This window comes from Jatropha curcas, chromosome 2 (genome assembly GCF_041381405.1).
Source record: "Jatropha curcas cultivar XTBG-Jc1 chromosome 2, XTBG_Jcur_1.0, whole genome shotgun sequence".
NCBI classification, from domain to species: domain Eukaryota; kingdom Viridiplantae; phylum Streptophyta; class Magnoliopsida; order Malpighiales; family Euphorbiaceae; genus Jatropha; species Jatropha curcas.
The window spans coordinates 22,564,419-22,589,425 of NC_143152.1; the positions used below are offsets into that span (position 1 = coordinate 22,564,419).

The following is a 25,007-nucleotide window of genomic DNA, read 5'->3' on the forward strand; positions in this document are numbered from 1 at the left end:
TTGAAAAATAAAAGTAATTTTATATTAATTAGTTATACTACATATAGATATGGTTAAAAAATAAGTCTAAAAAATTAAAAAAAAAATTCCCAAAAGATATCTCACATCCTAAATTGGAAAATATCTCTATGCATGGATGTCAACGGCGAAAATATTGTACGGTTGTGGGCTAAACTAATTAGGAGTTAGAATTATTTATTTACATAATTAGTTCTGTATCGGAATATTTTCATAACTCAAACTAATTAGGAAGATCTAAGCCAATTTTAATTTATAAATATGCTTTCTCATGAGCTTCCTTACTCACAACTTGAACTCTAAGCACGCCATTGTTTCATCCAGCAAGGTATATCGGATTCTCTGTCAACAGCTGCATATCAAAGAGGCTAACAATGGCGATGATAAGAGGAGATAAGAACCAAGTCTGCGCAGTTGCTTCGTTGCTCGCTATTTTCTTTGGTATATATCTTCTTCTTCTTCCTTCCTCTATATCTATTCTTAAATCTCTGGATTAATGGCTAAAAGATTTAAAATTATTCATAACAATGCAGTGATTGGTATTACTGAATCTGCTCGCACTGAAAGCTTTGTCTCTGCTAGGAAGCTATTGGAATATTCCATTCAAGGTAAAACAATCCTCTCTTTATTTTTTTAATCTGCCTTTTGTATTTGCTATTTCTTTTTACTGAAAACTAATGGAGACAAAAAAAAAAAAAAAAAATGAATAGAAAAATCATGCTCCAAGAATGACATAGAGATATCTCAAGCTTCAATAGAACCACTCGGTAATGGAATTCCGGCTTTCATAGTTCAAATACAGAACAACGGTGCCTCAGGTAGAAGAATTTCCGATATTCATGTCAGTTGTGGATCGTTCAGCTCTGCTCAATTCATCAATCCTAAAATTTTCCGGCGAATTGTCATAAATGATTGCCTTGTCAATGACGGAAACGCTCTTGCCCCTGGTGAAATCATCTCCTATGAGTATGCTAATAGTTTTAAATATCCGTTAGTAGTTAGTTCAGTTGTCTGTCTTTAAAATAAAATTATATTTATTATTTGATAATAAAATATAGTCATATATATTTTTAGTTTTATATTTAAATATATACGGTCAATTATTAATTATCTTTATGAGTTAGCAAACTAAAATTTCACAATTTGATTGCTTATTGATCTTTTTTCCTTTTTCTTTTTTTTTTTTTTTTTTCCATTGAGAATTGGGAAAAAGAGAATGTATGCCTCTTATTTGCAATTTAAGAAAAGAACAGTAAAGAAAAAGAAAGAGGAAAAACAAGTAAACAGGAAATCTAATATCCATAATCATAAGTGAACTCAGTAACACCAACCATAGCAGAGAGCACCTGAGAAACAATATAAAAGCTACCCCCAAAAATAAGAATAACTAGAACAGCAGAAATAGGGTTCTTAAGCAATTCAACTATAGGCTGCAAAATGGTATAAAGAGCGCCTGTACTTACTGTTAGTGCATAAAGTGCATATCTTCTTACATTCTCCCAAAATTCTTCCACTAGTGGCCCTTCAGGTCCAAAAGCCAGTGCCTTGTGCTCATCAAAACCCATCAAAAACAAGAATAACCCTACAGAAACAGCTCCTACAACCACAAACCTGAAATTCCCATTTGGAGAAATCTGATGAGAGAGGCCCTTGTCTTCTGAAATGATGGATTTGGTTAATTTTTGTGGGTATTGTCCTAATTTTCTTGGGACAGTTGATTTTGAAGGTATTGTTGGATATTTCAGATTGGATTTGGTTTTGATGGGAATGAGAACTGGGGATTTTGGAGCTGGGTTAGTGAGATTTGTGTATCCTATGAGGTGAAATTGGGATTTTAGCGTAAAAATTATCATTTTCTTGCTCTCTGCAAAGCTTCACTGGCTCCTCAAGCGGTTGAATAATAGAAAGTGTGTGTGGCTGTTCTTGTGCATCTGTATCTTATCTTAACCAGTTATGTGATGGCACTTTTTAATCGGCCAATGTTTATTTTTGTTATAAGTGTACATGCTTTATTTATTATATAAAAAATTTTTAGCTGTTTGTACTCTTAATAAATCTAAAATTTATTTGTAAATTCTATCAAATTGTTACTGATTTTAATGTAATTAGATTGACTTAGTATAAATATAGCATATTTTATAGAATTAAATGAGATATAATTTATATTAAAAATGAAAATAATTAAATTCTATAAATATACGTGACAAACTCTAGGAAAAGTTAAGGTATGAAAGTTCAGATATTATACATGACTAGGAATGGCAGTTTTCCTCTACCCCGCGATCTGATTCTATTCGATTTTGATGGGTTCGAACAGAATAAACAGGTTTGATACAATTTCAGATAATATTTTTAGTATATATATCGAATTCAGATAAGATACAGTTTATTATATATATTATATTCAGGTCAGGTATGGTAATCTTTATCCGTTAAATTAATATTACAAAAATATTTAAAATAATGATTTTTTTAAAAGAAAATTATGTATATACACTTTTTTAATCATAATTAACGCTATGATTATATTTAATACTTATATTATATTTTTTATTAAGTCAAATACAATTCTTACTTTTTATTTTTCAAAAATAAAAATAAAAAATATTTTTAATGCTAGACGGATATTTAAACATGTTCGATATAAAAACGAGTAATTATAATCAGACCCGGCATTAAAAATGAATTTCTAAACAGGTTCAAAATGAATTCGAATACCTAATCTATAATCAATTTCGGGTGGTGCATTTTAAGCTATATCCAACCCGTTTCCATCCCCATAAATGACAATACACATTGATAAAGTGATCATGTGAGGCAGCATTAGGCACGGGGGACGACTGACAAGCTACCATCTTGTATAGCTCAAGTGCCCAGCCCAATTAGGCTTTCGGACCAAAAAGAAAAGACTTTCGGACCAAAAAGAAAAGACTTGACCTTCAAATGGAAGATACTAAGAAAGCATTTACATTTTTTCTTTTGCACATTAAGCCTTCCACATCAATGGAGGAGATAGAAGGTAGCTACTCATAGGCAATTAAGTATATTTCTCATTTCTTTGGGAGAAAATGAATATTGTTTAGGTTCAGAAAAAAAATGGGATGTTATGGTTGAGCAATCCCTTTCTTCACAAGTACATCATAGACCCTGTCAACTTTACTGGATTCAAGCTTGAATAGCGGATGTGCGTCCGATTTCTTAGTGACATTGCCGCTGAAGATTTCTTTTGTCATCACCTCTTGCATCTTAAGATAGAGAGGTGGAGGCAACTTAATTTCGTGACACAGGCGTTTCTCCTGCAAAACAGTTGAAATAGGCAGCTTTCAATAGGAAACCAACAGAGAAGAAAGTGAGAATGCCAGATAACTTAAAGCGCGAACAGGAAAATATGAATCGAGACAGTAAAATGCCAACTTTGATCTTCTCAACATTCAAGGACAGTTTAATTGTTTCGATGGCAATTAATCTATTAGCAATAGGTTTTAGTAGAGCATATGCAAGTTCATAGGTTACTCTCATCGGATCCTAAAAGAAGCCATACCGGTTAACCAGACATCAAACTTCACAAGTAAGAAAACAGGCCGTGCATGACATCATTCAACAGTTTTTTCCTTTTTATCAATCAAAATATGGAAGAACAGATTGTCCACAATAAGATGTTGATCCTTTTTTTTTTTTTTTTAACAATACATCAAAAAACAAGATAGCCACTATACTTGCACGTTGATGAAAAAAAAAATTCAGAAACTAGGAATCTAATACTTACAGCTTCAGACAGTAACTGAGTTTCATAAAAGCCAAGTGCATCAAGTGTTTCATAGCCTGTCCCCTGTCCGCCCGGTCTTGCATTCGAATCCTTGCCAAGAGACTCTGAAGCCATGAAAACGTTTGGACCTCCCTGGTTGCTTGGACCAACCTGAGAACTTTCTTTTGCTCTCTGAGAACTTTCTTCAGCTTCCCTTTTCCTTTTTTCTTCACGATATCTATCTGCCTCAGCAGATGTACGACAACCAGCAGCTCGAGCTTCCTGCATAGTTATTACCAATAGGCATGGAAAAAAAGAACATCAAATTTACTCCCTCCTGTTCCATGATTGTTGAAAAAACCATTGTAGAAAAAAAGAGTTATAATTAACTAAATTACCCTTTTATCAATTTTTTAAATTATTAATGCTTATTTCGCAGAGAAACCAAGAGACAAGTGTGAGTTGAGAAAAAATAATTATTGCCTCCTTAATTTCATAACACGTCACATAAAGTAGGACAAAAAAAATTGAAATTGCATCACTTTTAATGAGATTGAAGGAGTAATAAAATCAAGCATAATATATTAATTATGGATGTCAGACACATTTAAAATGCAACAAGTTCTGCATTTAATATCATCTGCATTAGTTATGAGTGGAGACAAACACTCAGTAGCAGTCCCAAATCAATGAGAATGAAGGAAAGAGATTTATATAGCTGACCCCATTTAGATTCAGGTTGAGTCTCAGTTGAATTCAGTAATAAAAACAGTAATATTAATAAAAACATAATTAGTAATAATAATATTTATTTCCAAAGGAGAGTGAAGGAATCAAGCAAAAAATGTCAGTTGCAAACCAGGAATCAATCTCATACCTTAAGTTCTTGAATTCTTTTCAGAGTTCTATGCTCTGCTATAACAGTCTGAAGCAAATCCTCATGCTCTTCCTTGGAATGAAAACGCATGAAGACATCATAGCGTCGACATAGTGCCCTCTCTTCAGGAGATAAGTCCTTCTCAAAAACATTTGGATATAACAAATTTCTTTCTAAAATGAAATCCTTTCTACGTTTTCTCTCATCGAGCCTGCCAATGTCCACATGAAATAAACAATCATTACAGACATGTTAAGGTATGAATCAGGTATCCAGGCAGTAAATGTCTTCCAACAGGCAACAGTCAAAACATAAACTAATCAAAAACCAGAAGGGCTTGACAATAAATCTATTAGCAATCAAGCAGATTATACAAATAATACATATCATCAATAATATCTGCAGCGGGATTTTGTCGCCATTCCTCTTTGAGTTCATGCACTTTTACATTAATGCTTACATGCAGACATGCATGCATGCATATACAATTCTCATCTGAATAAATGCTTTATAATAGCAATACTTCAAACCATTGTGCCACACGACATTTAATCATTTTAGTTCATAACAAATTTAATAGATTTTTTTAACGCATTGTGAGAAATAGGATTTAAAAAACAAAATTCGAATGAGAAGCCCCGTTATGGGGCTGCCTAGGTTTTAAATATTCAAAGAAAACTGGCAGAGCTGTAAAGAGCATCATATGGAATTCTGTTAATTATATAAACAATTGAGAGTGAGGAAGGTAGCTTAAATTGTTAATGCTACCTCTTTGCATAGATTCGCAGCACTCGCAACTTCAGCTCACGTTCATCTTCTGTATCAGTATCTTTGAACTCCATTTCAGCGAGCAACTGCTCAGCATCATTATCATATTCTGGATCAAACTCCTGCCTTTTGGGGTTATAACCACTCGACTCGATTAAGGATCCCTCATTTGCAGAAGAATTTGATTTTTTTCCCTTAAAACCTATTTCTGTTTGAGGATCTGCCAACAAAATGATAATATAGTGGAATAATGTCAACCTTTTCACAGTCATCTTAAAGCGTGTCACCACCAAGTTGTGTGCATCATGCATGTAAACAAAATTAAATTAGCAAGACATCATTATCTATCTGCCTTATTGGAGTCTGCTCAACCATCAATATTGTTTAATTAACCAATGTTCCAACAAACAACTTTTAACTTTAAGATAGACTAACATAAGTTGAAGTAAATAATTTTTGCTGACTCTAGCTGCTTGCTAGCAAAATGTTAAAATGTACAAGGCAATTAATTAAGATATTAAATAAAATAAGCTGAAATTGCCATGATTATTGTTGCTAGTGCCTAAAGCATCGCTACATCATTATCATCATCAACAACATCATCAAACAATTATAAAAGCTACACAATAAACGTCATATATCAGACCTTCCACTTTAATGACACTGGGGCCACCTTTAACGCGGGCTATTTTGGATGCCTTCTTAATAGCAGCTGTTGCTGCTGCATTTATGCTATTAGGATAAACCCCAGATTCGACGTCTGAAGTTTAAGAAAACAAGCAGAGAGTAGATCATAGCCATGAGATAATTTGGATTTCATTTTGAATGAAACACCATAAGCTATTAACAATTATATAACACCTTACCTCCATTTAAAGTAGATAGTAACCGGCCAGAAGCACCACCTTTATGCATGTCTTCAACTCTGATTAATCAAGCAAACAGGCATAAGGTTTACAGATGGAAAGATATAAAGCAAAATGTAGAAGAGCAATAACCATACTTGACTCTGGAAGAAGGAGAAAATGGAGACTCCTCCTTCAAGGTATGTTCCCCTAGCATAGAAGATCCTAAAAACAAGGAAACTTATGATGAGCAATCTCTTAAAAGAGCTTTAGCACTATGATGATTACAAACATACTAACAGAAAACAAGAGAAAAGGCAGGGGATATATGTAAATGTTGTCACAAAACCTTTTTTGTCCTCTCCGTGCCCTTTGGCCATAGCAAGAAGTTCCTTTCTATTTTTCCCAACTACGTGAGACATGTCCTAGAAAATGTGAAATATTCAGTGAAATTACTTGTGTGAAAGCATATCTTCAAATGATAATTGACATTTTCAGAGTATCTCACCGGGAGAGGGAAAAATGGGGAGTTCATATATATATTTGTGTAGTGTTCAATACACATTTCTTTACTCTTTGTCCCTACATGCTCGGCAACTTCTGCCCAGTTTCCCAGTCCATACATTTCAATTCCCTAAAATTTAGAAAATTCCACACAACAAAGATAACACATAAGTGATGTTGTTATACGTGACAAATATTCAGCCATTTGTAATGATTTAAAAAGAAGAAATAGGTATATCTTAAAAAAAGAACCTCAAGGAGTAGTATTTCATCATCTGCATTCCAGTCAGGGCAAATAAGCGGGAAAGATAAATTGTCCTGTAGAGATGAATATTCATCAAAACATATCGTTGTCATCATTGTAATATAGCAGCTTCAAGCCAATATTTTATGAGTGCTGAAATAAAATAAACCACAAAAAAAAAAAAAAAAGGAGAAAAACAACAAAAGGAAAAACCTGTTTCGTACTACATATTAGGCACTTCAAGCACACTACAGTTATCAAATCTTGAATATATAATGGAAAAGTCAAAAGGAACACAACTTACACATAAAATTATGCCTATCAACTTCAAATATTTAGGTTACATTGAAATATCACTCCACAAAGTTGATTTCTATGTTATAAGAAGCACAAAAAACATAAACATGAACACTCCAAAACTGGGCAAGTTATCAAGAAGCAAATCACTAACCATAACCCTATAAGGGTGATTGCTTTTATGAGGTGTCACCTCAGCTCCAACAGAGAAGCACTCTATACATAGGTCAAAATCAGGGCACATTGCACACTTGATACGAATCTTCCCAGTTATATCTTTGTTGCAATAATTGCAATGGTATAAGGCCCTTTTCCCCTCACCTGTTCCCTGACCTGGTTCCAAATTAGAAAATAAAGACAGACAAAAGAAAGGGTCATGACTCGTGACTTATAGAAGTTGAGAATTCCAGCATCAATGGTTTTGACATGTTTAAAAACAAATCATCAAGGCACATTTATCTAGCAGCATAAAACAACATAATTTTCTTAATCTCCATTAAATTACAATGTTCACACACCCATGTTACAGGATGAATTGAATTCATTGTTCACGGTAATAATTCTATTACAAATTAGCAATATAAAACAATGTTAAAGGAGAAAATTTCCCCAAGACTAAAGTTTTAAAATATGATGTTTAATCACATTCTGCTGTAGTTAATTATCCATAATTCTCCATCGAAAATATACTTCTTCAAGTTTAAAATTTTGGCATTACCTGCTGATGAAGATTCTAAGTTTTCTCCACTAGCAGCATTCTTCTTTCTCCTTGATCTACATTGCCAAAAGCAGGTAGGCATTCAGGTGAAAAAATATATTAATAACCAATAATTAAAATATAAAAAACTTAACTGCCAGTGTACAGATAGACGTAATTAAAGACCAGCATATCAAATTAAGCTATCAACATTGGTTACTCCAAATTATGAATAAAAGCTTCATTATTTTTCCCTTTTTTTTTCATTTTCTTTCCCAGATTTAGGATCATAGTTAACGCGCATTTCTATTTATCAGCTCTAAAAACAAATAAGCAAACCGGGACACTTCGAAAACCGAACCCAAAGAAGCAACCAACCAAACAAACCTCGAACTCAAAAATCAAAAACCCAAATAACAAATAACAAATAAAAACAACAAAAATGAGGAGAAAAAACCTCTGCGTTGGGTCTTCATCAGCAGAGTGAAAATTCCCACGAGAACGACCCATTTCTCCAGGAAGTTGAGGAAGCTCAAAGTCGTTCAATTCAAAGCTAAAATACAAGAAGAAGCAAACTACTGGTAGTTATGGGGCAAAAATGGTGAAGTAAACCCTAACAGTAGATTTCTCATGAGGGTTTTGAAATCTGGCATTGACAAAGTGAATTTGATGGGCGAGGATAGTAACACTCGCAAATCCAAAAAAAAACTATGAGTACGGAGTGAGAGGTCAACTCTGAGTTGAATTTTCTCAGTTTTTACATTTATCGGAAAAGTCGAAATTTAGAAAAATCTGTTTGTTTGGCGAGAAAATTAATTTGCAGGCGGAAAAACAGCGTTGCGGGTTTCCTTTACCACCTATCAAGGTGGGACCACTTCTGGTCTGAAGAATAAAAATGTTCTTTAGTTATAAGAAACTAGTTAATTTTGCTACGAATAATTATCTATACATTTAAAAAATGCATAAAAATATTTTCAAGAAAAAAACATGTACTAATTAAATAAATTGATAAAAAAAATAAATAGTAATGTAAGGCATGTAGAATTGGGGTAAAAGACCAACAATAAATGCTTTAAAATCATATGATATATCAACTCGATTTATCTTTTTTTTATAATTATTTGTAAAAAATAAAAGATAATATAATCATAAATAATTTTGTAGCAAAATTTATTATATTATAAATTTAAATAAAATTTTCAAACAATTTATTATCAAATACCAATAATGGTAATAAAAATAATAGATCAACACAATACTTTTTATGAATTAATATAATGAATTCATCTAGCACTTCACTTCTTCGGCTCCATCAGATTTGACTTCTGTAAACCAAGGTTACAACAAAACTGAATTCTGATCTTTGTAAGCCCTTCACTTCTGATGAGATTCATCTAGCACTCTGCCAAATGCATCTTTCCAAAGCACCCGGCCTAGACGATATGCCTCCTTTTTTTTTCAAAAATTATGGCATATTGTAGGTCAATCTGTTTAGAAAAAAGTGTTATCCATTTTAAATAATAATGAGTCTCTTGTGTCAATTAATCACACATTTATTACTTTGATCCCAAAGATTAAAAACCCGCTTCTCGCTAAAGATTTTTGACCCATCAGTTTATGTAATGTCATTTTCAAAATTATTACGAAAGTCATTGCTAATAGGTTAAAAACTGTTTTACCTATTATCACCGGTCCATCTCAGTTTGCTTTTATATGAGGCCATCTTATTATTGATAATGTTTTACTAGCTTTTGAGATCTTTCACTTCATGAATAAAACGATTAAGGGTAGGAAAGGGTCTTTTGCTTTAAAACTTGATATGAGTAAAGCATATGATAAGATAAGATGGAGTGGCCTTTTCTAAGGTCTGTTATGCTTAAAAAGGGTTTTGCTGTAACTTGGGAAGATCTTGTTATGCATTGTGTTTCCTTTGTTTCATATTCAGTGCTAATAAATGAGAAGCCTAGTGAAGTCTTCTATCCTCAAAGAGCACTTCGTCAACGCGATCCATTATTTCCATATTTGTTTTTGATATGCACAAAGGTTTTTTCTAATCTCATCAGCCATGCAGAGTCTCGCGACTAATTACATGGGATTAAAATTTGCAGGAGAGCCCATCTGTCTCTCATATCTTTTTTGCAGATGATCGTATTATTTTTTGTCGCGCAAATGCTACTCAAGCTTTTGTTGTGGCCAATATCCTTCAACAATATGAGATGACTTTGAGGCAGAAAATAAATCTAGAGAAGTCGGAGATCTCTTTTAGCAGAAATGTTCCTGTGGAAGCTCAGACTATGATTCCGGTGGAAGCTCAAGGGATGGAAAAAAAAGACCATCTCTCATGCAGGCAAGGAAGTTTTTACTTAAGGCAGTTGTTCAAGCTATCCCGACTTATATTATGAGTTGTTTTCAGTTACCTAGGGCATTTGTGATTAGATTGAAGGTCTAATGGCTCGCTTTTGGTGGGGCAAAGGAAGGATGAGAAGCGCATCCATTAGGCTAGTTAGAGGAGCCTGTGTTCTTCAAAGTTTATTGGTGTCTTGGGCTTTCCCGATCTCAATGCTTTTAATTTAGCTATGCTCGCAAGCAGTGCTGGGGGTTATGCCTGGATGAGGAGTCGCTTCTTGCTCAAATTCTTAAAGCTCGGTATTTTCCTAATAAGTCTTTCTTAGAGGCACGAAAGGTTTCAACCCGAGTTTTACATGGAGAAGTTTACTGGATGCTAGATGTCTAATTGATCAAGGTGCCTGGTGGTTAGTTGGTCGCGGTACAAAGATTCGAATTTGGCAGGATATGTGGCTTCCAAAGCTTTAGGGCCATAGAGTTGTTTCTTTCCCAACTGTACTAGATCCAGGGGCAATGATAAGTGAGTTAATAGACTATGATGATTTTTGTTGGAATCTTCTTTTAATTCAGTCATTCTTTTTTACCTATTGAAGTGGAGGATATTGTTAGAATTCCTTTATGTGACACAAGAAGTGAACATTTGCTTATATGGCCTTTAACAAAGTCTGGACACTTCAGTGTGAAAACTGCATACCATTTGGCTCTCTCAAAGTTGAATTTATCGCACACTAGTGATGCTTCTTCCTCATCAGGGTCCAGTTGGTGGAAGAGTTTATGAAAGTACATGGTACCCTCAAAAATTAAGCATTTTATTTTTCGGGTTTATAAATCTCAGCTACCATGCAAGGAAGCTTTGCTATATTGTGGTGTCCTAGAAGATCCCATTTGTGCTATGTGTAGTAATGATGTTGAAACAATAGACCATACTTTTCTAAGGTGCTCTTTGTCTCAGTAGGTTTGGCTTCTCAGTCCATTGCAGATTAATACATCTGATATTCACAGGTCTTTTGTTGAGTGATTTGCATTTTTGGATGAGAATTTTGCAATCGAACAAATGCACGTTGCTTTGGTCGTTGCATGGGTAATTTGGCGTATGTGAAATCCCATAGATTTTCAAGATAAGACTCTATTACCACCTCAAGTGGTGAACCTAGTTTTTTAATTGTTGTATGGATACCATGATGCTAACATGGTTTCCTGCTCGCAGAGTTGTAATTCTCGATCTTTGCAGAAATGGACGCCTCCTCCTTATGATGTTGTGAAAATAAATTGTGATGCAGCTTTGAATGAGGCTCAGCACACCATCTCTGTAGGTGCAGTATATCGCGACTCTAATGGTCAATTGTTAGCATCGACTTGTGTTTGTTTTGCAGGAATTGCTGATCCTTTGGAAGTAGAAACACAAGCTGCTTCTTTTGCTCTAAAAAAAGCCTAAGAACTGCACTTTCGGTATATCATCTTGGAGACCGATTGCCTCCAGCTGGTCCACCTCCTCAATTCTCCAAATGTGTCACGAAACGAAATTAGTACAAGAATTCTTCAGTGCAAGTTGTTAGTTCAATCTTTTATCTCTTACCTTTTTTGTTCATTCGTTTTGAGAATGTAATGTTGCAGCCCATCAGTTGGCAAAGTTGGGCTTTAGTTTTGGTTTTGTTCAACAAGTTTGGGTGGAAGATGGTCCATCCTCTCTTATGCACTTTGTAACGGCAAATTTGTCTTTTCTTCTTAAGTAATGCAGTGTTATTTCCCCTAAAAAAAACATAATACTTGTATGATATTATTTAATATATGGAGTAAATTTTATAAATTTAGTTAGTTATGTTTATTATATTATATTATATTATATTATATTATATATTATATATTTAACTAGCTACATGCTTGTGCTATGTACAAATAATTTAATAAATATTAATTTTTTAATATTTAAATTTAAATTTTTATATCTCACTTTTTATTAAAATATTTTTTAATGCTTATAATTGATTTGTAGATAAAAAATTTGGAAATTTGCAACCTTCAAATTTAATCTAACAAATATAATTAAAACTTTTGTAAATTGTAATTGTGATATTAAACATTTTTTTAAAAAAAAATATGATAATAATGTTAGAAAATAAAATATTTTAAATGAATAATTATATTTTATTGTCTAAAAAATGTGTGTGTGACAAATTTTCAAGTTACATAATTGATCTATTAAAAAGTCAAGAAAAAAGTAAACATTTTATCCTTCATCAAACAATTTTGTTTTTCTTATTGACCTTGAAATATATTTAATTAATTCATTGTTAATGAACAAACTAACTAAGCCGGCTACTTTTTTTTTTTTCAAATTATTTATTTTTTTCAAATAAGGACTTGGACTAATAAAGTCGGTAGCCAAAATTGGCTGCTAATAAGTATATGAATGTGAGCAAGGAATTGTAGGTCTGTAATACATATATGAGGTGGACATCTAAAAATATTCCAATCTCCACTTTTTAAGTCTCTCTTTTTCTCCCTCAACAAGGCGTCATTGTTGATCAGATTGCTATATCAGTCAACATCTATTAAATGGTTAGGAATTTCATTGTTTGAAATAAAATTTTGTTTATAATTGATTTGATACCGGGATGAATATTTGATTAAACTGAACTGAACCGAATTAAATTGATTTGATACAATCTAATCGTATAAATTGTATGATGATTGAAACCAAGTTAAATATTGTGAAAATTAGTTCAATATCAAATCAAACCAAATTAATTCGAGTTTTATTCGATTATTTTGAATCAAACCATCTATTTTGGGGGTAAAGAATTAATGTGGTTTAGCGCTCCTCGAGAACCAAATCAAAATCGAAAAACATTCAGTTATCACTGTCCAAATCAAATAGTAACTGACCTCTAAAATGTTGATTGAAGAATCAAACCGAAATGAGTTGATTAGATTTAATTATTCAGTCCAGGTCAAATATTGCTCACCTTCTATAATATTAATTAAAGCCGCCTTCGTGACTTTTTCTTTGCCACTAGCATCACTCTCCCTCTCTCTTTGAGTTTTGGTTTTTTCTCCCTCTTTGAATTTAATATTCTTTTTGTAATCACTAAATAGTAAGTCAAATGTTTATGCAATTTGAAAAAATGAGTCCAAAATTTTCAAGTTGCGCACATTGTACGACTAGAAACACACAGGTCATGAAAATTTAAGGCCCGTTACGTAATATTAGGTGTGCATTTCCTAATACCAGGTATTTTAGTGATTGTTAAATATTTTAATGGTTGTTAGTTGTTTCAATAGTTGTTGCGGTTAATTTTTATATAGCGGTTGAAACCGATAGTGTTGGTAATTTAATTTGAAATGATAAAAAAGACATTGAAATATTCAATTGGAATTTTTGGTCATAGCCATAGAATTAAACTCCTTATTAAAAAAAATGATTTTATCAAACCTAAATTTTCAAAAATTTAAAGGAGCAAAAATTGAAAAGTTCACAATTTTTAATATTTTAGAGGATTAATATTTTTAATTTTTTATATTTGCTTGAGTTCAAAAGCAAATATATAAATAAGCATTTTCTTTTTCTTTTACTATCAATTATAAACAAGAAACATAAAAAATACTCCTTCTACCCTTAAATATATGTCGTTTAAAGTTTTTATATAAGAAATAAAGGGTAATTTAACTAAATTATCATTTATCTTAAAACCAATAGTTGTTAAAGTATTTATTATATCTAGTGTAGATAAAAGTAACGGTGGAAAGACATTATTTATTACTCCTTGAAATACTCAAAACCACCTACATTTTGCGACAAAATAATAAAAAAAATGATTTATATTTTGAAACAGGGGAAATAATAAAAAGACGTAACGTGATAACAAAAGAATTTTAAATTATTTAAGGATATGGGTAAAAAAAATTTTCAGTAAAAAGACATAAAACCCTAAACATTAAAAGACATAACACGCTATATCTCATATTATCAAACACAATAATTTAGAAAAATCGTGTTCTGACTGGTTAAAAATACTCAAAACGGTGTTGCTGAACACATTTTTAAAACCGGGTCTACAGGTTCAACTTATTATTAAATTAATAAAAAATGTTTATTTTTAAATGAGAGTATTTTTTTTCCATCGACTAAAAAAGAGAAACAAAGAAAAAGTAACAGGAGATGGTTTGCTCCAAGGTAGGCCCATAGACAGGCAAGTTTTTATCCATCCAAAATAATCAATTCAACGATTTGGAATACAAAATAACAATAATTAATTAACTAAAACTTCTATTTTAATTGGACAAACTTGCAAGATTTTCCAAGGTGACAAGGTATAAGATGCGAGAAAATTCCGAATTTCTGCATATAAATAAAAAGGTGCTCATAAATCAGTTTCCAACCTAAAGAAGACCAAAACCTCTTCTTCATTTTCTTCGTCTCTAAAATGGCTTCTGTATCTTTCTCCCCTTCAAAGATTAGAACACTTACTATCTCCCCAACAAAGCCACCAATTACTCCATCTTCCACTACCGTATCTCTAATCCACTCTTCTTCTTCTTCTTTACCATTTCGCTTGAAAATTAAATGCCAAGCCACAGAAACTGATGCTAATAAATTACCTAAAAGACTACCGCCAGGGCCAATTAAGCTACCACTGATCGGAAACCTACACAACTTGGCCGGTGCTCAGCCGCACCATGCGCTTACAGAGCTAGCCAAAGAATATGGCCCACTTATGCACTTACAGTTGGGCGAAATATCAGCAATTGTTGTATCTAATCCAAGAATCGCTCAAGTGATAATGAAAACCCATGATCTTGTTTTTGCAGATAGGCCTGAAATTCTTGCTGCTAAAATAATCACTTATGGCGGTCAAGATATAGCCTTTTCGAAACTTGGCGAATATTGGAAGCAAATGAAAAGAATTAGCTTAATGGAGCTTTTAGGTCCTAAAACAGTTCAATCTTTCGCTTCCCTTCGCGAAAATGAAGTAGAGAAATTGATACAGTCTATTCATTTATCTAAAGGAAAACCTATAAATTTTACAGAGAAAATCTTCCATCTTACTAATGTTATAACCTGTAAGGCTGCGTTTGGCGATGAGTGTAAAGATCAGGATGTTGTTATAGCTTTGACTAAGGAAGCAACAACAATTGCAGGAGGTTTTGGTATAGCTGACGTGTTTCCTTCTATGGAGTTTCTTCAAGCTATTACTGGTGTTAAGGGTAAATTGGAGAAACTTCGAGACGAGTTAGGGGATGTGTTTGGTAATATTATTGATGAACATAAGCAGAAATTGATGAATAGAGATGGTAGTGATGATGTTGAATCGGAGAAAGAAGATTTAGTTGATGTTCTGTTAAAGCTTCAAGGAAGTGGAAGGTTTCAATGTCCTGTTACAAATAATAGCCTCAAAGCTGTTGTTTTGGTTAGTATTTCTGCTGCAATTACTAATTCAGTTTTATACAGATATTTATTAAGGTATGTTTAGCATTAATTAGGGCTCTAAAAAGCGAGTTTAGCATAGTACTGTTGAGCTCAACCTCAGCTTGTTGAAAATATATTTAAGCTCGAGTTTGAGCTCAACTCATATTCGATTCGAGTTCGAAAAACTGAGCTTGAGCACCACTAGTTTCTGATAAAAAAATTGACATATAAAAACTCTCTTTTAACTCATATAGGATCTATTCACTGCTGGAACTGACACTTCATCAACAACAGTAGAATGGGCAATGTCAGAAATGATGAAGAATCCAAGAATCTTGAAGAAAGCACAAGAAGAGGTACGTGAAGCTTTCAAAGGAAAGAAAATAATCTGCGAAGAAGACGTTAAGCAATTGAAGTACTTGCCATTAGTAATAAAAGAAACTCTAAGATTACATCCTCCAGCACCATTGTTACTTCCAAGAGAAAGCAGAGAAGCCTGTGAGATTGATGGGTATGAAATTCCTATGAGGTCCAAAGTCATTGTAAATGCGTATGCAATCGGAAGAGATCCTGAAGCTTGGCCTGAACCTGATAATTTTAAGCCAGAAAGATTTATTAATAGTTCTGTAGATTTTAAAGGGATGAACTTTGAGTTTATTCCATTTGGTGCTGGAAGGAGAATTTGTCCTGGAATTGCGTTTGGTCTGGCCAATATAGAACTTCCTCTAGCCAGAATACTGTACCATTTTGATTGGAAGCTGCCTGAAGGGATCACATCAGAAAATTTAGACATGACTGAAGCTTTTGGAGCTACTGTTGGAAGGAAGAACCAATTGTATTTGATTCCTATTCCATACACATCAAAAGCTGAGTCTAGCCATCATAGTGAGGCAATGAAACTTGTCAACTAAAGGATTTTGAATTGTAAAAGAAACATTTCTTATGCCATCTAATTAGACTTCAAAATGGAAAATAATGACTGAAAAGTGGAAACAGATAAAACAATACATGGAGAGCCGCCACATTATTTTATTTATATTAGCTAGAAATCAAGTTTGATGGCTTCTTTGCACACCTTTTTTTGTTTGTTTTGTCCTTTCTTTTTGTTTGTAATTTCCCCCATATATCCCATGGTCAAACGGTAAATCGTTGACAATTCAAAGTTTTCAGCATTTGATTGTTGACTAGAATGCTAGAATCTTGTGACGCCATTATAAATTGTCTTTACTCAGAACAGCAAAATTTCGGACTATGTTCATTCATTTCTTTTTAGTGCTCAGGAGGGGATTTTTTCACAGTAAAAGGAGAAGCATAATGACATACATTGACGGAGCTAGGGGTGGCTCCCGCCCCCCTAACAATTTTTTTTTTTTTTAAATCACCCATAAAGTATTAAAATTTCTTTATTTTACCCATTAAAATAGTAATTTTTCAATTTTTCCCCTTTAACTTTTGAAAATTTTTTTAGCTTCTAATTTTAATTCCTGGTTCCATAACTGACATCTTTAATATTCAAATTCCGTCACTGACATCTTTAATATTCAAATTAATTTGAAGGGATAAATTGCTGATATTTAATTAATTTAAATGGATAAATTGGTGGAAAAAAAAGAAAAAAGCAATTATTTTGAAGGGAAATTTTGGTGAACCTTGGGTAATATAGATAATAATTTGACTATATCATCAATCAAAAAATTAAAAAAAATTAGGACTTCATCCTTAAAATATAGATAATATGAAACAAAATATTAAATTAAAAAAAATTATAATTCGTTAAATTAAGTTTTATTCCATGCTTCATGTTTTTTTTTTGGTAAGTAATATAAATTTATGTTATGAAAACTTTAAAATTTATGTATGCAATATTAATTGGATAACTAATGGAATTGCTTTCCAAAGTAATGTCACATGCATGAAGATTAAAAAAATGATGGAAATATGTTTCTATTAGCAATTCCAACCTTAATTGTAAGTGAGATGAGAGTACTATTGCTATAAAAGTTCATAATAGGGATAAAATTGAAGAATCTATGTATTTTATGTATAAAAATCTATTTTTATAAATACAATTTGAGTTAAACAGGTTACAATTTAAAAATATCATAAGTAATTTAAGTGGGTCATATACAGATCAATACGATTCACTTAACCTGCTTATGGCATTAGACGAGTTACAAAAGTCAACAAAACCTATTTAACCTACTTATGATATTAGACGGATTGTACGTGTCGTATTCGTGCCATCTATCTAATTTTCAGATCGTGTTCACGTCGACAAATTCAATACAATTATTAAATAGATTAATGTTCGAATTGATCATAGTCATATTGAATGTTAAGTGAATTCATATTGATCCCGATACACCAACCTATTTTGGCACACTTAATTTTTTTTTTTTTCGTTCTATGTGCGATTCGGTATGGAATAAATAACCTTTCGAATATTTAGCTTTTATGTTGACTGTTCGATGTAGAAGCTCTCAGTAGTGGTGTGTCGGCAGGGAAGCCACGGATCACTGTTTCTCTCTTTCTATGACATTGGTTGAGCCAAAAAAGTTATAGTTGATTGGTTATATAAAACAGCCCCACAAAGATTCACAAATAAAAAAAATATATATAAATAAATAGTTAATTTTCTTCTGTAAAATATAGTTTATTTTAATAGCTTTTAATTTGAAAAGTATTCACTGCAAGATTTAAGTAAAAATATTTTCTTAAAATTAAACCTTTCTTCATCAAAATTCTTTTTTTTTTCTCCATTTAAATAAAAAAATCAAGCATGTAAACATGGGAGGGATGATTCTTGTCTTCTATGATAATTCCTCTTTCGTTTTTCTCATTTTTTTTATAAATTTTTATTTTTTTTATCAAATAGATTACGTTTCTGTGTCTGTTTGGCATAAATCTATATTATTTATTTTTCATTATTTTCTTGTGGTGTATCTCTATTTTATATGAAGTATGTGATCTCTCTATTTTATATGGAGTATTTATTTTATTTTATTTTTATTTGAACATGTTTGCAATTTGTGAATAACTTATCTCCAACTTTGTCTTTTAGAGTTCAGTAATGTTATTTAATAGTTGAAATTTTATATTCATCGTAAATAACTAGTTCATAGATAATCAGACCACATAAAGAATATTTAAAAGAGCCTTCACATAATCAGGCCATGTAAAGAAAATTTAGAGAGTTTGTATAACTAGTCACTTTAAAAGTCTCAATTTTTTCAAATTCACCTTTTAATTTTTTTATTAGATCAACAAACTCTATTTTATTATTTTAGTTATGAAAGTTTTGTTTTATGTCTGGTCTTCAGTTTAAGAGGGGAACTTTACTCCCCATTATTTGTATTGCTTTGAATTTATTAAAGATCTCCTAATATATTGTATTCAAAAAAATTCAAAAAAAAAAAGTTCCTTATTTAGTTAATTTCTAAAAGAAATAAAAAAAAATAGTAACTGAGACATTGGAAAGAATTAATCCTAAAACACTAACATAATGTTATATAAGGTACTTTTTCATCTAATTTAAATATTAAAGTTATTAAATTAAAATTTAGGAATTCACAACAAAACTTTGTGACGGAATACAAATTGATTACCTTTTTATCTTTTCACAAGTAGGTTGTAAGTGAAAAAGTAGTTATAGGATATCGGCAGACCTGACCCGCGCTCATTCTTAGCCCAGCCCATTTCTGTGCCAGACCTTCCGCGTTTGTTAAATTATTGGCACAACATGCTCAAAATTGCATCATTTGTATCCCGCGCCTTCAAAATTTGAATCCCCAGTCACTGCCAGGCTCCAGCTACCACTTACGAGTCCTTCACAATTCAAAATCAAGAAAAATCCATTTATCATTCATATCTTGTCTTCTTTATTACCCATATCTCTCTCCTTCTGTCCTCTGTTTTTCCCCTAAAATTCCTCTCTTATATTAAAAATCCTCTGCATTTAAAATCCCACATTAATGGCTTCTCGCTACAACTCATTTGATTCAAGGTCTTCAACAACCTCCTCTCATTTCTCAGACCCATCTTCCTCTACCGAATTTAACTACAACCCATCATCCAAAGCCACTTCACGAGCTCTAGTGAAGTCTAAACCGTCGGATCTATCCCGAACCAAGAGCAAAAGCAAGAGTAATGACCATAACTTGAGTGCCATGGTCAAGAAATTTATGGAGAAGAAATCCACTGGAAAAGGGTCTTCCAGTAAAACTGCTGCGGCTGGTGGGCTGGTGATTCCCTCGGACTTGATAGCGCAGGACTTGAAGAAAACGGCAAGGAAAGGGACTAGCTTTATTGGGTTGCAGAAAAAATTGTTTGGGAAAGAGAAAGAGAAGGAGAATAAGACAGTGAAGGCTTTGACGGAGGTGAAGGGGAGTGGTAATAGTGCTAATACAAGGACGCTGGCGATGGTGTTGAGGAGTGAAAGAGAGCTTTTGAGTGCTAATAAAGAGCAGGAGATGGAGATTGCAGAGCTTAAGTTGATTCTTGAGGATAAAAACAGAGAGGTGACTTTTGCATTTGAAGTTCTTTTATTGGTTTTGGATATTTTGATTCATTTTATTTTCGGATATGGGTTTGGTAGAGTTAAATATAAATTTTGTATGCTTTCTACTATTGTTGATTGAATTTTATATCCTAGTTGTTATTGACTATTACTTACAGGATTAGCTATAGCAAATTACGTGAATTAATTGATTTCTCTGCCATAAACTGAAGCATTTCTTTCCAAATTTTGGAAATTATTTGATTACTATATATTTCTAGCTAGGAGAAACATTGGATTTATGATTCATCTCATTTTTGGTAACGTGTTTACTAGAATTCATTATAATTTTTTGTTTTTTTTTCCCTTTTTCATCTGTTTACTGGATTTTTGAGTTCTTGTTTTGGGTACTGAAATTTGATATTTGGGTGCATCAGTTATTCTGAATCAATCCTATTATTCCAATATTAGCTATAAGGCCTTGAATAAATTAACTTGAATTCTCTGCCACTGGAGGTTTTCTTGTCAAATTTTGGCAATTACTTAATTAGAATGCTCTTTTTGGCTTGAAAGAAATGTAAACTGTAAATTCTTGTTGCTTTGTATGTCAAATGCAGGTTGAGAAGCTGAAGGATTTGTGCCTGAAGCAAAGGGAAGAGATTAAATCACTAAAAAGTGCAATTCTTTTTCCTGATGTAATGAATTCTCAGCTTCAAGAGCTATTAGAAAAACAAGGATCAGAGTTGAAGCAAGCCAAACAATTAATTCCAACTCTCCAACGTCAGGTCTCTTCTCTTACAGGCCAGTTACAGTGCCTCGCTGAGGATCTTGCTGAGGTATTTTCTTTTCTTGCACCCATTTTTCTGTCAGTGGCTACCAATGGATATTACACAAATGGGTATTTTATTCTAGGGTTACCCATTTCTAATTCTCTTTGTGGTACCAAAAAGTGGTTTCTTTTCTATTATATGTAAATTTATATGCATATTTCTAATGGTTTCATTTCATTTTTGAATTCCGGATTTTCTCATTTAGTTCACTACCGTTGGCTGACCTTTGAAAATTTTTTGTTCTCGTTAAGCTTGTGTACATATGATTTTGTGACATTGAAAATAATCTCAATAATTGCTTTAATAGAACATAGAACTTATACATGTACGGTTACATTCATTCAAGCATTCAAAAATAGTCATCAAGATAATATTTCAAATTTAATTTACATGAATGAGTATTAAGGTTCTTGACTCTGAGAGATTACTGTACAAGGTGCTAATTATGGACCTAGCCTTCGATAAGCATTTATGTGAATCTTTCCCTTGGAATTTTATGCTTTTCTCAAATTTCTTCCCAAGAGGATGACTAAAAGCAATGTTACTTATTTTGTTAATAATTGTATCACTCGTTATATGCTGGAGGCGGCATACCCTGTCAAATAAATGCTGCTATTGGTCGTTCTTTTCGTTATGTGTCTTGCCTGGAACGTTTAGATTAAATTCTGCAAGTTGGGATTGGTGTATAATTGTAGAACATATATTTTGCTCTAAGCAGGTAAAGGCTGACAAATATACCGGAGCATATTTCCAAAATCAGGGCAGCTCCTCACCAAGAACGCCAACATATGATCATGAAGAAACTGCTAATTCTTTAGTAAGTATGCTTTGGGATATTGCATCATTGGAACTATAGTAGTTGATAGTCATATTTGGTTGAGATAAGCTGCTGTTGTTGAAAGAAATTAGAGACTCATATAACCTGAGTTATACTAACATATAACCTGCTTAAGAATCTATTAACTTTCCTCTTGATAGAAGCAATTAATTAGAAAAAATCATTTGGAAGAATTCAATTCTATCAATGAATTTTTTTCTTTTGAGTATTAGTTCTATCAATGAATTGAATTAAATACTTGTGTAAAAATAATTCAGAGCAGGGTTTAACTCTATAATGATTCAATGTATGTTTTTTCCTTCAATTGCCTTTTCCTAAAAAAAAAAAAAACAATACTAGAAGTGTAGGGGGCTAGGCTAGAGTATAAATTATTTGTATAATATGACTTTTGCATTGAGTCTAATAAATTGAATTCTTGCAAAATAAACTCAAATGGTCTAATTTCTATTTTGCTTCAGAATAATTTCTTTTTCACGTGGAAAGAATTAAAGTATATGAATTACATCCTTTCCAAACATAAGAATTGGCAAAATTAATTACATTAAAGCTTTGCAAAATTTAGTTTCCAAAAAAGGTTTAATGTGCCTAGAAAAAAATAGCATGATTTCCTTTACATTGTCAAATTTTAAAAAGCACTTGCAGTTCAATTTCTCTCCTTGTAACTTTCTGCTTTAATAATATATATATATTTTTAACCCTTTTCAGGAATTCAGCTCCTGCGATGCTGCAAGCCCGGGCAGTCCAGATGACATGTTCCTCAAAGATTTGAATCCATGTTTAACACCTTACTATGCCAAGTCAAAGTCCAAGGTTAGCGCATGATCTTCCTTCAAGTTCTTACACTATACAGTGCCTCTTACAGGTTTTTGGAATTGGCCGTAGGGTAGTGACCTGATTGATACTGGAATTTTTCTAAATAAGTTCAAGATGCTTGCACTCTACTGCAACCATGACCGTAATTTATGATCAGGAAAATAAATAGATAACAATCTTCTGAAATCTCGCAGGAATTTGAGGCGATGGGGTATGATTCTCCAGAAGATGAAAGCTTATGCAGGAAAAACATACAAAGGTACAATGAACTTAGTTTCAACTCCTCTTGCAAGAAAATGTCTAAGAGTTCAGATTGCTACCAGAGCAACAATAACAAAGTGAGCATAATGACAAGAGCAACTCGAAGATCAGATGAACGCAAATTCATATATGGAAATCAAATGCAGCTAAGACCTTTCTAATGTCTTCATATTCATGAAGCATGCTTTTTGTTACTCTTTTGGATTATAGAGTTATGGTATAAACCAGACATCAAACTTGAGTTTGTAGCTCCTAGTTGTACATGGTACAATATAAGCACTAGGAATGAAAGCAACATGATGAGCTGGAAAAAAAGAAGTCCTTTCTGTGTCCTGTATTACTATAAAATCAAGTGCTATTTCGTATCTGAAGTTTAATAATTTATTTTGGTGATGCTCAGTGTTTCTTCTTGCATAGTTGTAGAAGCTTTTGCTATTTTGCAGCTTGTAGGACAAAATAGAAAATGAGAATTGATTAGATCATTTTCATGGGAATCAATTAGTTATGGAGTTTTCCTTTCTACTCTTTTCTTAAGTAAGCTGATGTGTCACGAAAAGGAGAAGACAAGTTCTTTCTTTTATTTATTTATTTATTTTTTAAACCATCCGGCATTTAAAGTTTAGAGGCCTATATTTAAGTTTTTTGTTCTAATAGTAAGGTGTTCAAGTTCAATTCAGATCCATGACTTAGGGATGGTTTGCTTAGGTTGAATGCTAAATTTGAATCTTTCATCTTATGAGCTGAAGGATTAAAATGGTATTGAGATTTTATTGTTAAATGATTAATAAGTGGTATATATTGTTACTTTATTGTTATAGGGACAATTTTACATTTTTATCTAATAAAATACATAGTTTATTGGATCAATTTTAAAACAATCATTTTCATTTTCAGAAAGATAAATTTATTTCTTATTGTTTGAATGAATAAGTTGTCTTTTTGATACGCTATCTTTAAGGTGAAATAAATAGTATCTTAATGTACTTGTTTGATGTTTAGATACAATTCTCTTATCAAAGGAGCTTGAGCTTGATTTGGTATAGTCATGTATTGGGATGGAAGCAGCACGGTATAGAGAATTTTGAACTATTTATAATCTTTTTCGTTTAAAATTTTACTATTCGTATCTGATCTACATCTATTTAAATATCTATTTAAATATTCGTATGCAAATCTGTTTAAAATTTCATTATCATTATCCATTTCAAATCCATTCAAAGTATCTCATAAACGATAGGATATCTGTATATTTTAAACTATTTAAACCGGAATTTATTTAAAATGCATTTTTTTATTAATAAATGGGTAGAGTATCCGCGGATACTCATGACCAGAACTGTTTATTATAGTGGTTAATGGGTAGTGGGTATCTAGAGTCTAATATCTTTACCCTATCCGTATTCGTTGTAGCTAGTAATTTTATTATCTATATCACTCTAAAATCCATTTATAAGTATTCATACTTTTATTAAACAGATGAAAGTGGAATAAATATTTTAAAATATCCGTTTCACTTCCATCCCTACTCATATCACACTATCAAGAATCATGGATTGCCCTAAGAATCACGCATTATCTTAAAATATCCGATTCACTTCCATCCCTACTCCGACACACTATTAAGAATCATGGATTGCACCTATATTTAGTTGTAATTTGGGGGATAAAAGCATCATGGAGGCCCTTAAACTTTACCAAATTTAACTACTAAGTTCTTTTTTGAAACTTCCTTTTATCGGTACTCTCAAACTTCAGAGTTGGAATCACGCAGCCTTAATTAATAAAGGAAACGGAGCGTGGCAATAATTAAAGAAAATGGCCCGTCTACCGCTACTGACCACTTTATTGCTGCAGCTAAAAAATTTGCGCTCTTGCAATTTTTAGGATTAGGATCATAGGGTAATTATGTAAAATCCATTCAGCCTTTGATTGTAACAAATAGTATTATTTTTTGATTTATTTGTAATTCTTGTAAATTATTGTAGACTACTTGAGCTCAGGAGCTCACGTGGCAAATGAACG

The 25,007-nt window shown here is 32.4% G+C and overlaps 4 protein-coding genes and 1 non-coding gene across 6 annotated transcripts; 3 read left to right on the top strand and 2 right to left on the bottom strand.

Annotated features, from left to right (window-relative positions):
• The first annotated feature begins 318 nt into the window (after positions 1-318).
• Positions 319-962, top strand: LOC119370190 (uncharacterized). The gene is made up of 3 exons (XR_016319452.1): positions 319-459; positions 552-626; positions 729-962. It is a non-coding gene; the product is annotated as an uncharacterized LOC119370190 (transcript).
• Positions 963-1,298: 336 nt separating this feature from the next.
• On the bottom strand, positions 1,299-1,977 carry LOC105642100 (uncharacterized). The gene has a single exon (XM_012226790.4). The coding sequence runs from the start codon at positions 1,869-1,871 to the stop codon at positions 1,311-1,313; it is 561 nt and encodes a 186-aa protein (XP_012082180.1). The 5' UTR covers positions 1,872-1,977; the 3' UTR covers positions 1,299-1,310.
• Positions 1,978-2,928: 951 nt separating this feature from the next.
• ADA2B (ADA2 2B) lies at positions 2,929-8,882 on the bottom strand. Of its 2 annotated transcripts, XM_012226791.4 has the most exons (13): positions 8,453-8,882; positions 8,017-8,072; positions 7,453-7,631; positions 7,010-7,075; positions 6,762-6,887; positions 6,603-6,678; positions 6,412-6,478; positions 6,275-6,333; positions 6,055-6,168; positions 5,409-5,628; positions 4,641-4,851; positions 3,785-4,045; positions 2,929-3,314 (listed from the first exon to the last, which is right to left on the bottom strand). In XM_012226791.4, the coding sequence occupies exons 1-13, from the start codon at positions 8,503-8,505 to the stop codon at positions 3,123-3,125; spliced, it is 1,680 nt and encodes a 559-aa protein (XP_012082181.1). In that variant the 5' UTR covers positions 8,506-8,882; the 3' UTR covers positions 2,929-3,122. The 2 variants fall into 2 exon arrangements, with proteins under 2 accessions (XP_012082181.1, XP_012082182.1); XM_012226792.4 differs by lacking the exon at positions 6,055-6,168.
• A 5,812-nt stretch (positions 8,883-14,694) lies between these two features.
• LOC105642103 (premnaspirodiene oxygenase) lies at positions 14,695-16,920 on the top strand. Its single transcript, XM_012226793.4, has 2 exons — positions 14,695-15,749; positions 16,003-16,920. Exons 1-2 carry the CDS (start codon positions 14,766-14,768, stop codon positions 16,657-16,659), a joined length of 1,641 nt encoding a protein of 546 aa, XP_012082183.1. The 5' UTR covers positions 14,695-14,765; the 3' UTR covers positions 16,660-16,920.
• Positions 16,921-19,504: 2,584 nt separating this feature from the next.
• On the top strand, positions 19,505-23,365 carry LOC105642104 (structural maintenance of chromosomes protein). The gene is made up of 5 exons (XM_012226795.4): positions 19,505-20,265; positions 20,861-21,079; positions 21,792-21,890; positions 22,617-22,721; positions 22,919-23,365. The coding sequence occupies exons 1-5, from the start codon at positions 19,720-19,722 to the stop codon at positions 23,144-23,146; spliced, it is 1,197 nt and encodes a 398-aa protein (XP_012082185.1). The 5' UTR covers positions 19,505-19,719; the 3' UTR covers positions 23,147-23,365.
• Positions 23,366-25,007: the final 1,642 nt, after the last annotated feature.